Below are 13,797 nucleotides of genomic sequence, written 5' to 3' on the forward strand. Positions count from 1 at the left end.
ATAAGAGCTATTTATGACAAACCCACAGCTAATATCATACTGAATGGGCAAAAACTGGAAAAATTCCCTTTGAAAACTGGCACAAGACAGGGATGCCCTCTCTCACCACTGCTTTTCAACATAGTTTTGGAAGTTCTGGCCAGGGCAATCAGGCAGGAGAAAGAAATAAAGGGTATTCAATTAGGAAAAGAGGAAGTCAAATTGTCCCTGTTTGCAGATGACATGACTGTATATTTAGAAAACCCCATCGTCTCAGCCCAAAATCTCCTTAAGCTGATAAGCAACTTCAGCAAAGTCTCAGGATACAAAATCAATGTGCAAAAATCACAAGCATTCTTATACACCAATAACAGACAAACAGAGAGCCAAATCATGAGTGAACTCCCATTCACAATTGCTTCGAAGAGAATAAAATGCCTAGGGATCCATTCTTGTATTTCTGACAATCTGAGTGGTCACCCCTCAGAACCCAGCCTAGTTTTGGCTGCCAGTCTAACTTGCCATTTACCTCGTGATGTGAAAGCCTCTCCGCATTTCCTATTCTTATGATTCTCAGGTAATTCTTTCAAGTAATGTCCTCTCACCTGAAATTAGTTAGAGATGGACTTCTCTTCATGGTAGTTACATAATATGTTCATTTTGTGATAATTTTCATTGAGTTGTGCACTTGGGATTTGGGTATTTTATTGTATCTGTGTTAAACTTCAATTAAAAAAAAATCCTTTCTTTTTATTTTTAAGGCCTTTCTGCTTTGGGGCAGGTCTTTCTTAAAAAGAAGCTCTTTGAATCACACGATGCTTGCCATTTCTCTGCTCAGCTTCAGTCTATGCATATTCTGAACTAATATATTTCTTGTGTTTCTCCCTTCCTGATTACACTCTTAATTCTCCCATTCCTAGCACAGGGCAGATCATACAGGTCCTTAAAAAGTCTTTGGTTGATTCCTAAGGCCTTGAGAGTTTTGCTTGTGGGCCTTAAAGTTAAGCTGTAGATCAGCCCTTCTCAGTTTAATGGGACTGCAAATCATTTGGACATCTTTTGAAACTGAAAATACTGATTTAGTAGCTCTGGGGTGAGCCTGGAATTCTGCATTTCTAATGGACTCTCAGGTGGTGTAGCTGCTGCTGTTCAAGAGACTGCACTCAGAGGAGCAGGGTGATAGAGAACAGTAGTTAGTGCTTATATAGCGAATGTTACCATGGCTTGTGCATGTGAACTGTATAAAGTGGCCCTGGTTAAAGGAACTAGACTTGGAATTATATTCTTTTAATTTAGACGTTTTTGATTGTGTTTTGCTTGATAGAAATCTGCTATATTCTCTATTTTGTTTGGCCAGTAGTGCAACATTAAAAAAAACCCTTTGAAAAAAATTGGTAATTTATACACACCCACCCACACACACACAGAAAAGTGCACAGATAATAATATTTAATAATTGCCCCAGGAACCCCCCATTCACTGAAAAAGGACTTCTACTCTGATTTTTATCATCATAGATTAGGGTTGAAAACATGACTTGTAATGATACTGATTTATTTTTGAATTGTTGAGATTTGCTTTATGGTCTAATGTATGGTCAAGTTTTATAATACTTCACTGTGGGCTTAAGAAGAATATATATTCTCTGACTGTCAGATGAAGCATTCAGTAACTCCATTAAATTGAGATTAATTATACTGTTCAAATTTTCAGTGTTTTTACTAAAATTTTGCTTGCCTATGCAATCAGTTATTAAGTATGTTAAAATCATTCTTTTGATGGTAGGTTTGTCTGTTATTCCCTGTAGTTCTGTTAATTTTTGCTTCATAGGTTTCAGATCATTTTATTCTGGCAATATAGATTTAACATTTGTTTATATCTTTTTGGAGAATTGAACTTTGAACCTTTTATCATTACTACTCACCACCTTTATCCTTAATAATGCTTTTCGTCTTAAAGCCTTTTTCATCTAAAACTAACATAGGTACCCTGGCTTTATTTTGGTTAGTATCTGCTTGCTGCATCTTTATAAATATTTTACTTTCAACATTTGTGTCCCTATGTTTTAGAAGTTTCTCTTACAAACAGCATTTAGTTTTTTTTTTTTTTTAGAAATCCATCTCATAGTCTCTTAAATAGCAAATTTAGACCATTTACATGTATTGTTATTACTATCTTTGAACTTATTTTTAACTATTTTACTTTGTACTTTTCAGTATTTTCCTATGATTTTCCCCTTCATTTGTTTCCTTTTTCAAAGTTGAACTTTTTTGTTATATTCCTTCTCCCACTGTTCCTCACCACCCTATCCCATCGCTACCCCTTTAAACACAACGAACTGGTTTGGAAATTTAGTCTATTTCTACTGTTTTAATAATTGCCCTTGCACTTTTACTTCAATCTTACTTAACAAATTCTACACTTATTCATTGTATTTTGTTTAACTAACTCCAAATTTAATATGTTAACCTCTCCTCCGAACAATACTTTGACTTTGAGCACCCAGCTCCTGGCTCGTAGACTATTATTGTTTAGTATTTAACTTTGGTTCTTTTTAAAACTCTCCTACATTAGACATTAAAATTATCATTTTATATTGACAGTAGAATTACCCACATGTTTACAAGAATTCCACATTCCATGGAAAGACATAAATAGGCACTGTGCTTTCTTTTTCGTGGTGGTTAGGATGAAAGGTAAGATAGTTTGAGTGTTGAGATTGGCCTTATTTTCTTTTGTTTTGTTTATGAGTATGCCCCCAAATAATTTGAGATAAATAAAATGTGTGTTAGTTTTGTCCACACTTTTTTGTTGAGCAGTCCTCTGAAAACAGAGTAGATCCTGTTCTCTATGAGCCTCAGTGCTTAGCAAATCAGATAACTGACTGTCAAAGATGTAACACCAGATACAGGAGGAACCTGCCTAACCCAACTTGTGATATTAATCTGTCCTCCTTCTGTCTTTGCCTCTGCTCTCAATTACTTTTCTGGTGTAAGACAAACCTGGATTCTGATTCCAGCTATGTAAGTTCCTGTGAGTGTGACTCTGGGCAAGTTCTTTAATTTTTTGAGCCCCTAATTCCTCATCTGCATAATAGAGTTACCTTACTTTAAAGGAGTTGTTTTGAAGTTTAAATAATGGGTATAAATGAAATAATAAATGTTCAGCATAGTGCCTGACAAAGAGTGGGTGCTCAGTAACTGATGGTGTCTAATTCCACGGCCTTTTCTTTTTCCTAGATAATTTTACAGAATTTATATTCTAGGTTTGCCCTGCCATAATCTCTGCACCTCTTTATTTCTTTTAAAAAGTTATAGTGAACTATAATATACATGTAGACAAGTGAGGAAGAAAAATGTATAATGTCATATATAATTATAAAATGTATACCATGTAGCCACCACCTTGGTTAAGAAACAGAACACTTCTAGCATCACTGAACCCACCCCCCCCATACTCTTTCATAACACAAACCCACTTCTTCCACATCAGTGGAACCACCCTGCTCACCTATGTGCTGATTGTTTTATTGCTTTTCTTTACAGTTTTACCATCCATTATGCATTAATAAACAATCTAACTTAGTTGTGTTTGTTGTTGAAGCTTTTATAAGTAGAATCACAGATATTTTTGGTTTGCTTCTTTCGTTCCATATTTTGCTTGTGAGATTCATAATATTTTTGTAGCTTCTCTTTATTAATTTTCTTTGCTATATGGGATTCCATCTTATGGATATCTTGTTTCTTAAAAGTATGAAATACAAATATAGCTGGAGGTTACAGTGAACTGAGATCCCGCCATTGCACTCCAGCCTGGGCAGCAAGAGCGAGGGCAAAACTCTGTCTCAAAAAAACCAAAAAGCTAACACTAATTGAATAGGTTCTATGTGGTAGGTCCTGTTATATAAAGACTTTCTCATGTATTACATAATCAAATGCTTATGTAATATTATAATATAAGTGCCTTTATCATTCCTATTTTACATATGAAGAAACAGAGCCACATAGAGAAGAAGTAATGGGTCAGGGGTTGGAACAGACTGTTTAATCTGGATACTGACTCTAGAACCCACAATGTTCATTAATCTAATTCATAGTCTCAAGTTTTCCCACTAGTTATATGATTTTATCATTTAACTCTAGGTGGTTCTTAAAGGATTAAATGGATATTCAGGCTCTTCTGTAAAATCTAGCCTTTTTGTTTTAATTCCAGTAGGTAAGAATACCTTCCTTCATGTCATCACTTTGCACTTGCAATTACCATGGCTCTTCGTACTTTTGTTCTTGGAGTCTTTTCAAAATATTGCCACCAAAATTATTGCCCTGGTTTTACCATTCAGACTTGATTCAAATTGGCATAGTTTTACTGTTCATAGCCTCTTCCTAGGCATTCATTTCCTAATTCAAGCACTCTGCTTCTTTGTTGATTACTAATTTCTCATTAAGCTTTTCTTCTTCATTCGTTTTCTCTTCCCCATTCATAGTCATTTCTGTGCTTGTAAATCTCTCTCTCTCTGATTGTATACATTTTTTGATGCCATTGACTTGTCCTGTGAAAGTCTTCTTCCTTCCAAAATCTTATAAGGATAGATCCCTAGAGAAGAGTTTAAAAAGAATGAGGAATGACAACTTTAGAGTACTTAGTTTGATATGTTTTAAGTCTGAATTTTATTGATTCAGCAGATTCCACAAATATATAGAGAATTATTTGCCAACTATGCATTTTATGTAGCTGATTTATTTTTTTAAACCATACCTCCTCCCCTGCCCCCCAAAAGTGAGATAAGTACTATTGTCACCATTTGCAGGTGGAGGAACCAGTATTTAAGGAAATTAAACAACTTGGCATGTTCAAAGAGGTTATGTGTAGCAAAACTGGGCTTCCAACTTAGGTCTTCTGGCTCTCAGCCCAGTGCTTTCTCTTTGATCGCAGCAACCTCTCTGAAATTAATAGGAAGGAGAATTAGTCATTTATTTGTTCCTTCTTTAATTTTGTTCTTTCCTTTTTTAAAGCCAATGAATATTCATTGAGCATTTACCTTATGCCAGCCACAACACTAAACTCTGGAAATTACAAATCGGATAACATTTGGGTCTTCCCTAGACAAGCTCATGGTTGAGGAGATGTGTAAACCAGTGCAATCTTGCATGCCCAGTGCTAGTATTGGAGGTGTGGCTAGCTGTTCAGTAAGCATTCTAGAGACTGGAGATGTTTCTTAGGGAAGGAGTTGGCCACATACACTTGCTAGAATTAGTTTTCCCATGTTAAAAATAGTTTTAAAAATATTTCCTAGCATTTACCTTTCTGTTTGTGAACGTGCAGTGGCCTCTGAGAGCCCACTGTTTCTCTGTCCTCTGGCTTGCCACCTGCTTTTGTCAGTACTTCCCAACTGCTTTCAAACCAAGGGCATCTATAGAAAACCCCTTAACGATGACTCCTATTCCTGGCTTCTCTGTCCAGGTACCTGCTGTTCTTTCCTCCTAAGAACATTCACCTACAAAGCCATCTTCTCTGTCAATCCACATTGTGTTCCCATTAAAGTCTGAATTGATATGTTTCTAGGCAACTTTTCTCTTTGGATGCATTTGACTGAATCCTAATGATTGTTTATTTCCCTCAGACCTATACTTTTCACCATTATAGATCAGAATTTTCTTATTGCCACATAATGTTCAAATGTTGCCTTTAGGCCAGTGTTGGAACTATTTAATATGACTCTTCTAACCTGTAGTGGCTTATATTAGAAAACATGTATTTATTGTAATATTTTAAAATCACTTACTCCCTGTGTTAAGAGTTAATTTTTTTAGAGCAGTTTTAGGTTCATAACAAAATTAAAAGGAAGTTACAGAAGAGTTCCCAAACACCTCCTGTTCCCACATATACTCCCCTGTTATCAATATCTCCCGCTGGAGTGGTGCATTTGTTACAATTGATGAACCTGCATCAACATGTCATAATCACCCAAAGTCCATAGTCTATATTAGGGCTCACTCTTGGTGGTTGTACATCCTATGGGTTTGGGTAATTTAATAATGACTTGTATCCACCATTATAGTATCATACAGACTAATTTCATTGCCCTAATAATCCCGTGTGCTCTTCCTGTTTATTCCTTCCCTCCACTCTGACCCCTGGCAACCACTAATCTTTTTATTGTCTCCATAGTTTTGCCTTTTCTAGAATGTCACATAGTTGGAATCATAAAGAATTTGGCCTTTTCAGATTGGTTTCTTTAACTTAATATTATGCATTTAAGGTTCCTCCATGTCTTTTCATGGCTTGATAGTTCATTTCATTTTAGTGCTAAATAATATTCCATTGTCTGGATATACTACAGTTTTATCTTCCATTCTTCTACAGAAGGTCATCTTGGTTGCTTCCAAATTATGGCAACTATGAATAAAGCTGCTAGGATATGCCACAGTTTGATTTTCCATTCCTCTACGGAAGGACATCTTGGTTACTTCCAGGTTACGGCAATTATGAATAAAGCTGCTATAAACGTCTATATGTAGGTTTTTGGGTGGACATAAGTTTTCAGCTTCTTTGGGCAAATACCAAGGGGTGTGATTGCTGGATGGTATGGTAAGAGTATGTTTAGTTTTGTAAGAAATTGCCAAACTGTCTTCTAGAGTGGCTGTACCATTTTATATTCTCACCAGCAATGAATAAGTGGTCCTGTTGCCAGCATTTGGTCTTGCCAGTGTTCCAGATTTTGGCCATTCTAATAAATGTGTAGTGGTATTTTGTGTTGGTTTTAATTTGCATTTCTCTGGTGTCTGACGTGGAGCATCTTTTCATGTGTATATCTGCCATCTCTATATCATCTTTGGTGATGTGTCTGTAAAAGTGGCCCATTTTTTTTAAGTCAGCTTATTTGTTTTCTTACTGTTGAGTTTTGAGAGTTCTTTGTATATTTTGTCTAACAATCCTTTATCAGATATGTGTTTTACAAATATTTTCTCCCAGTCTGTGGCCTGTCTTCTCATTCTGTTTATATTATCTTTCATAGAGTAGCAGTTTTTAATCCAGTGTATCCATTATTTTTTCCATGGATCTTGTCTTTGGTGTTATATCTAAAACATCACTGCCGTCTAGATTTCTTTTTGCTCTGTTATCTTCTAGGAGTTTTTAAATTTTGTGTTCCTGCAATGTTTCATAAACAATTTCAAGTACTCCTGATCCAGATTTGAGCTCTCTTCTGCCATGTGCTGTCAGTGTGACCTTGGGCACAGCACTCAGTCACCTGGATTCTCAACCTTTCCATCAGAGATGTGAGGGTGGCGCCTACCTCGTGCATGAAATGTTGTGGGTGAAAATGCTGATACACAATGCACCTGTGAGGCTTTGATTTCTTTTGCCCTCCTCTGCCTAGAACGTTTTCTGTTCACACTAATGAGGAAATAGATGCCTGTGCTGCACTTTTAGCTTTCGAGGGCATTGCATCCACCCCTCTCTGTCTCCACTGCCACTCCTCCCATGGTTTGACCACCACTATTTCTCATCGGAATACTGCAGCAACCTCACAAATGTCTTTCTACTCTCATCTCATTGTCCTCCAATCTGTCCTGGAAACTGCCACGAAGTAATCTTTCTAAAACAAAAATAGGATCCTGCTTTCTAGGCAGAAGCCAAACTTGTTAACTTGGTTTATAAGACCCTTTGCAACCTGGCTGCTGCTCATCTCTCCTTCCCTTACTGCATTCAGCTGCTAACCCACGAAGCTGCCTGTGGCCTCTCAGCCTCCAGAGGATGGAGGACGGGGATGACAGCTCCTCTGCCTGCATCATTTCCCTCAATTCATCTGCTTCTTGCCCAGTCAGATAGTACTTTAGGTTTTCATTAGGATGTTAAATTTCCTCCTGGAAACCTTACCTGATACTCTTTAGTCTATAGTCTGGATCAGGCACCTTCTCTCCTGTCTAAGCCCCTGCCCCCAAATGCCCAAGCACCCTTCACTCTCCCATCGTAATAATGGCCACATGAAACTGAAATTGCCTGTGTGTGGCTGTCTGGGTTGTTTATTGAAATGTTAAAGTGCCCATCCCAGGTTCTGGCACCTGGCTCTCCCTGAGCATCGATACCAATAAATGAGTATGGGACTACCGGTGTCATAGATATAGATAGCTCGTTTATTTACCACCAGTCATATATTTACATTGTGGTCATGGTGTCTACTAGGTTATAATTAACCTTCTTGTCTTTTATTTTCTTAACAGACAAAGATGTGAGCAGCGGAAGTTACAACCTTTCCTCTGCAACAACGGGCAGCTACTACAGTTGTGTCAGTCAGATCACCATAGGTGAGCACTAGTGTCATTTTGAATTTTTAAAAAAATATTGTTGCCTGGAAAGGCTGGAGGTCGAGGGGACGGCTGGGGAAGGAGAGGGAAGAAAATGTAAATGCATAGACATTTATTTTCAGAATCAGAGCAATTGCTTGTGGACTCACCTTTCTGGATCGCCCTCTTGTGGATTTTTACTGCTTTTGCATGGAATTAGATGGAGGAAATGTCCAGGGAGTTAAGTCATCTCTTGTTCCTAGATCTTCATAATTTGATTTAACCCTTTCGTTTATGTAGCACCTGTACTATTATGCACTTGATAGTACAATCAAGTTGCTTTTTAAAGATTTGTATTAATATATTTTTAAAGAAATTAGCGCAAATTGAAAATGCATGGTAAAGTCTACTCTTTGCTGTTTGGAGAACATGCTAAGCAAGTGTTAGAGTGATGCTGAAAATAAAAGTGAGACTTTCTCCTTGTTATGCTCACTCAACCTTAAACACCAGTTACTTTGGTTGCAAGTAGAAGAGTGAACTGTGCCATTTTACTTTTGGATGAATCCTTCTCCTTTCCATTTCCTTTCAAAACTTTCTTGATTCTAGAATGTTGGGCAGTGACTTAGAGATCAGAAAAGAAAAATGAAGATAATAGTTACAGCTTATGCTTATTTTGCACTTATTGCCTGCCAGCTGCTCGTGACTCCCTGCATACATTATTTTACTTAATCAGAACTTTATGAGCAAGTTACTGTTATTTCTCCATTTTGCAGAGGAGGAAACTTGAGCTTTGCCACCCAGCTAGAAATTAATTACCCAAGATTTCATTCTAGGTCTGTTTGACACTAAAGCCCATACTCTTAAACACTATGCCATGGTTTCTTAAACCCCAGCAATGTGGATGCCTATACAAAGCACTAATGATGAACCTCTAAAATGGATTTAAATTATTATTATTATTATTATTTTTTTGAGGCAGAGTCTCGCTCTGTGGCCCGGACTGGAGTGCAGTGGCCAGATCTCAGCTCACTGCAAGCTCCGCCTCCCGGGTTTACGCCATTCTCCTGCCTCAGCCTCCCGAGTAGCTGGGACTACAGGCTCCCGCCACCTCGCCCGGCTAGTTTTGTATTTTAGTAGAGACGGGGTTTCACCGTGTTAGCCAGGATGGTCTCGATCTCCTGACCTCGTGATCCGCCCGTCTCGGCCTCCCAAAGTGCTGGGATTACAGGCTTGAGCCACCGTGCCCGGCCTAAATTATTTTTATTATGAGGTTACTTAAGTATGTTCAAACATAGAACTATATATAGACACCTTGTATTCCAAATAGCCATTAAAATTGATTTTGCAAATCAGATTTGAAATTCTGTAACTCAAATAAAAATACAAATTTACCACACTAATTTAATATGATGTATGTTGTTATTTTGCTGAAGTGCAGTCACTGCTTGTAATGCAATGGGGTACTGGCTGCAGTGATGTTGGTTCTTTGAGTGCAGTACAGTTTTACTGCTAGGTACTTCATGATGACTCTGCATTGCTGCCGCCTTTCTCAGTTCAACCCCCTGTGAAATCTCTGTTAGTGCTCACTGATGTGAGGTTATTGGATCTTTATTTGCCATGAATGTACCTTGGCATATCCATCTCTCCCCTTTTCTCATTCATTGTACCAGTTGGTGCCAAACCTGATGGAAACACAAAAGTAAACCCAGACATTAAAATGAACTGGCAGGACTTGGTCCAGAATATGCTTGTATTAATTTTTAAATGATTGACTTTTAAATGAAAAACAAAGACAGTTTAAGAATTCTTGTGGAGAGCTCACAGACCCTGGTTTGAAAACACTGAGTAACCTAAAATGCCATTCCCAGAGACATTAGTGAGACATTAAACATTAGTTAAGTAGTAGGAGGTCATTTAGGGTTCACAGTAGGGGGATGACAGGACAAACGTATAGATGAGAGAAGATTATTCTGGTGGTGAACAGGATGGAGTTCACGTGGGAGAATCTGGTGTTGTAACAGAGTTAGTGGCTGTGACTCTGGTCTTGACATGAGACAGGAATCAACTAGGGAGGTGGGATGAAGAGGCGGGTCTTGAGGGAGAGGGACGGAATTGCTGGCAGAACTGGTCATTGGCTGGGTGTGGGGATAGTAAGTGTGCCCTGAGATTTCACATCAGGGTGACACAGTCTGAGCTGTTCCCAGGAACGTGGAAGTCGGGAAGAAGGTGTGATGGTGATAGGTTAGATGTGTTGATTTGATATGCCCGTGAGACTTCTCACCTCAGAATGCCTCATGGGAAATTAGAAATATGGAGAACCTGTTCATGAGATGAAGATATTGGCACTATCTGCACAGAGAGTTCAGTCAAATCTTTGGAAGAAGATGAGATAATAAGAGTGAGAATTAGTACGTTGTGTGTGTGTGGAGGACCAAGGACCAATCTTTGGGGGAAGCGTGGTAAGGATGGAAATAATGACAGAGGTAGGAGAACCAAGCAAGCACCTTTCTTGGAAAGCCCAGAGAATTTCTAGAAGGATAGACTGAGGAGGTTGAAAATTAAAGTCTGCCTAGGTGATATCCTGAGAGCCACGTGAGTGGATGGTGGGATGGGAGCCACGTTGCGGAGCTCTGAATAGGGAGGGAAGGGCTGTGAGTAGAGACTTCTCTTTTAAGATGCTTTTTTCAATGAAAATGGAGGGGTAGATAGTGTGAGGATGATGCAGTAGCTAACAGATACTTTTGGGGAGCTTTTTGCCAAGCACTGTGTTTTAACTACTTTTTCTGTATTTACTCATTTAATCCTCAAAAAGATCCTGAGGTTAAACAGTGTTATTTTCCCCCATTTTATAAATGAGGAGATGGAGTTCCTGAGAGGGTAAAGAGTTGCCTAAGGACACATGAGAGTAAGAGCTGCGATTTGAGCCCAGGTCATCAGGCTCCTATTGGATGACACTCTTGTGACCTGACATCTTGCAGACTTGGGCCAAGTGTGGCCTTCCCTGGTCCAGTCAGGTTTAGCTACCAAGTCAGGGTGTTGAGTTGAAATGTACCCCCCAAAAGGTACTTTGAAGTTCGAATCCCCAGTACCTGTGATTGTGACCGTGTTTGGAAATAGGGTATTTGCAGATGTAATTAAGTTAAGATGAGGTCATCTGGACTAGGGTTGGCCCTACTCCAATGTGACTAGTGTCCTTATAAGAAGGGAAGAGACACAGAGACCATACAGGGAGAGCTGTGTGATAGCAGAGGCAGATATATGAGTGATGCATCTCCAAGCCAAGGAATACCCTGGGATTTCTGGCAACATCAGAAGCCTGGAGAGAGACATGGAACAGATTCTCCTCTAGAGCCTTCAGAGATAGCACAGCCCTGCTGACACCTTATTTTGGACTCGTAGCCCCCAGTACTGTGAGAAAATAAATTTATGTTGTTTTAAGCCACCCAGTTTGTGGTACTTTGTCACAGCAGCCCTAGAAAACTAACCTCTGACGGGGAGGTAGATATGACAGATGCTTAATCTTCCCAAAAGGTGTCAGCGTAACCAGAAGGCTCTTGATTACTGCTTCAGTTCCCTGGCTCAAATGGGCTGAAATGATAGGAAATTTATTATTTCACATAACAGGGACACCAGAGGCAGGCCTGTCTTTAGGATGGGTTGATTAAGCTGCTCAGTGACATTGTAAAAGGCCTTCTCCCCTATGCCTTCCTCTCTCAATTTATCTTCATGGTGGCAACCACATGGCTGTAGGGTTTCAGGAACTGCATTCAGACATGACAATTATCAGAGGGAAAGAAGCTTTGGTGCCCTCCTCAGGCCTTCGCTTGAGGAGCTGAGAAACTTTCTCCTGTAGCTCCTTGGTAGATCCTCCTATCTCACTGGGCAGGGCTGCATCCCATGACCATCCTTGAGCCAGTCATTGACAAGGGAGATGGCATTGTTTTTAGCCCTATCAGGCTCACCTGAGGCTTTGGACAGGGATGAGGATGGGAAGGAGCCTTGTGTCCTGGGTCACAAGGCTGTGTGGGGTGGGACAGATTCCCAAATGAAGTCGTGGCTCTGTTGGGAGGCAGGAGGGGAATGATTCTGCATAGGCAACGGCCTATATCCAGTGCTCACAGTCTGTCCAGTGCAAAGCACTTTTGCAATATTTATAGTAAGAACAAAAATAATTTACAACTTTAGACTCAAAGTACTAGAGGGAGGACAGATGTATGGATCATCCAAGAGTTCTTTTCTAAAATCTCCTTTGTTTTCTTTCATTTCTTGTACTTCATTCCTTCTCTTACAAAACAGTCGTCTCACACAGAAGTGTCACATTTGTGAGGGTGTTCCATTTAGGAAAATAGCATATGGGTGGATTTCCTAGTAATGTGGTTCCTAGACCAACCTATGTCTTGTCGAAAGCAGTGGGGTGAAAAAATCCAGAGAACAGAAGAAGGACTCCTTCTAAAACTATTCTATTTATTCATGAGATACTTGATTAGCCCCTTATTTTCTAGGTAAATTCCCATTTTAGCCATTGTATGAGAGATTTAAGAACCACGTAGTTAACATTATTTTTTCTCAAGACAGCTTACAATTTGGGGTGTTCTTTCCATCTCTTTCTTCACAGTTTTGGGTCCAGTGGGAATTGAGACCCCTGTTCCTGCTTCCCTCCCCAAGAGGGGACATGATGGTGGGTGAGGGAGGATGGGCAGGCTATCAGCGGTGCCAATGTGACATTCCTATTCTTTGCCCCTTGGGTATCAGCTGTTCGCTAGATGGTTGTCTCTTCAAAATACTGTGGTTTCATTGTTGCTTTTAAATTGAGACTCATCTATTTATATTTCATCATAATTATGCAGATCTTGTCATAGCTCATTTATATCAATAATGTGGATTAAAATATTTGCTAATGAACTCCATTTTCAGAGTAAATGATGTAGAAATTTCCTAAATAAAAAAAAGCTTGTTAGCTGTGTGAATTATATTTTTTCAAAATTAAGTATATGCTATAAATTAGCTATAATTTTATAAAATAAATGCTAAAATCTGAAATCTTAGAGAGTCCAAAGTTCCTTAGAGACTTTTTATTTTTTTGGAAAAAGAACATATATTTATTTATTAAGTGTTTATGATGAATCAGATATATATTGATATATTTAACCGCATATATTTAAGGTGCACAACATAATGTCTTGGTATACATAGTGAAATGATTACTACAGTCAAGCAACTTGACATGACCATCATCTCACAGTTACTGTTTTTAACGTGTGTGTGGTAAGAGCACCTAAAATCTACTGTTAGCAAATTTCCAGTTCACACAATATGAAGTTAATAACTCTAGTTCTCATGCTGTATATTAAATCTCTAGACTTATTCACATTACATAACTTAATTACAACTTGGTACTTTTTTACCTCTGTCTTCTGATCCTCCCTGCTCCTGGTAATCACTAGTCTACTCTTTGTTTATATATATATATAAATCTTGATATGTATATGTATATATGTAATTTATAAAGTTTACATATAAAATCTTTATAATT

General features: G+C 38.6%; 1 protein-coding gene across 1 annotated transcript in view; it reads left to right on the forward strand.

The window, feature by feature from the left end:
• The window catches only part of ANO4 (anoctamin 4), a 411,426-nt gene that overhangs the window by 10,131 nt on the left and 387,498 nt on the right, over nt 1-13,797 (forward strand). Inside the window, 1 exon segment of the mRNA XM_017887290.1 lies at nt 8,202-8,285. Within this exon segment, the coding sequence (XP_017742779.1) occupies nt 8,202-8,285 (84 nt within the window).

Source organism: Rhinopithecus bieti, unplaced genomic scaffold (genome assembly GCF_001698545.2).
Source record: "Rhinopithecus bieti isolate Rb0 unplaced genomic scaffold, ASM169854v2 scaffold_15133, whole genome shotgun sequence".
Lineage (NCBI taxonomy): Eukaryota > Metazoa > Chordata > Mammalia > Primates > Cercopithecidae > Rhinopithecus > Rhinopithecus bieti.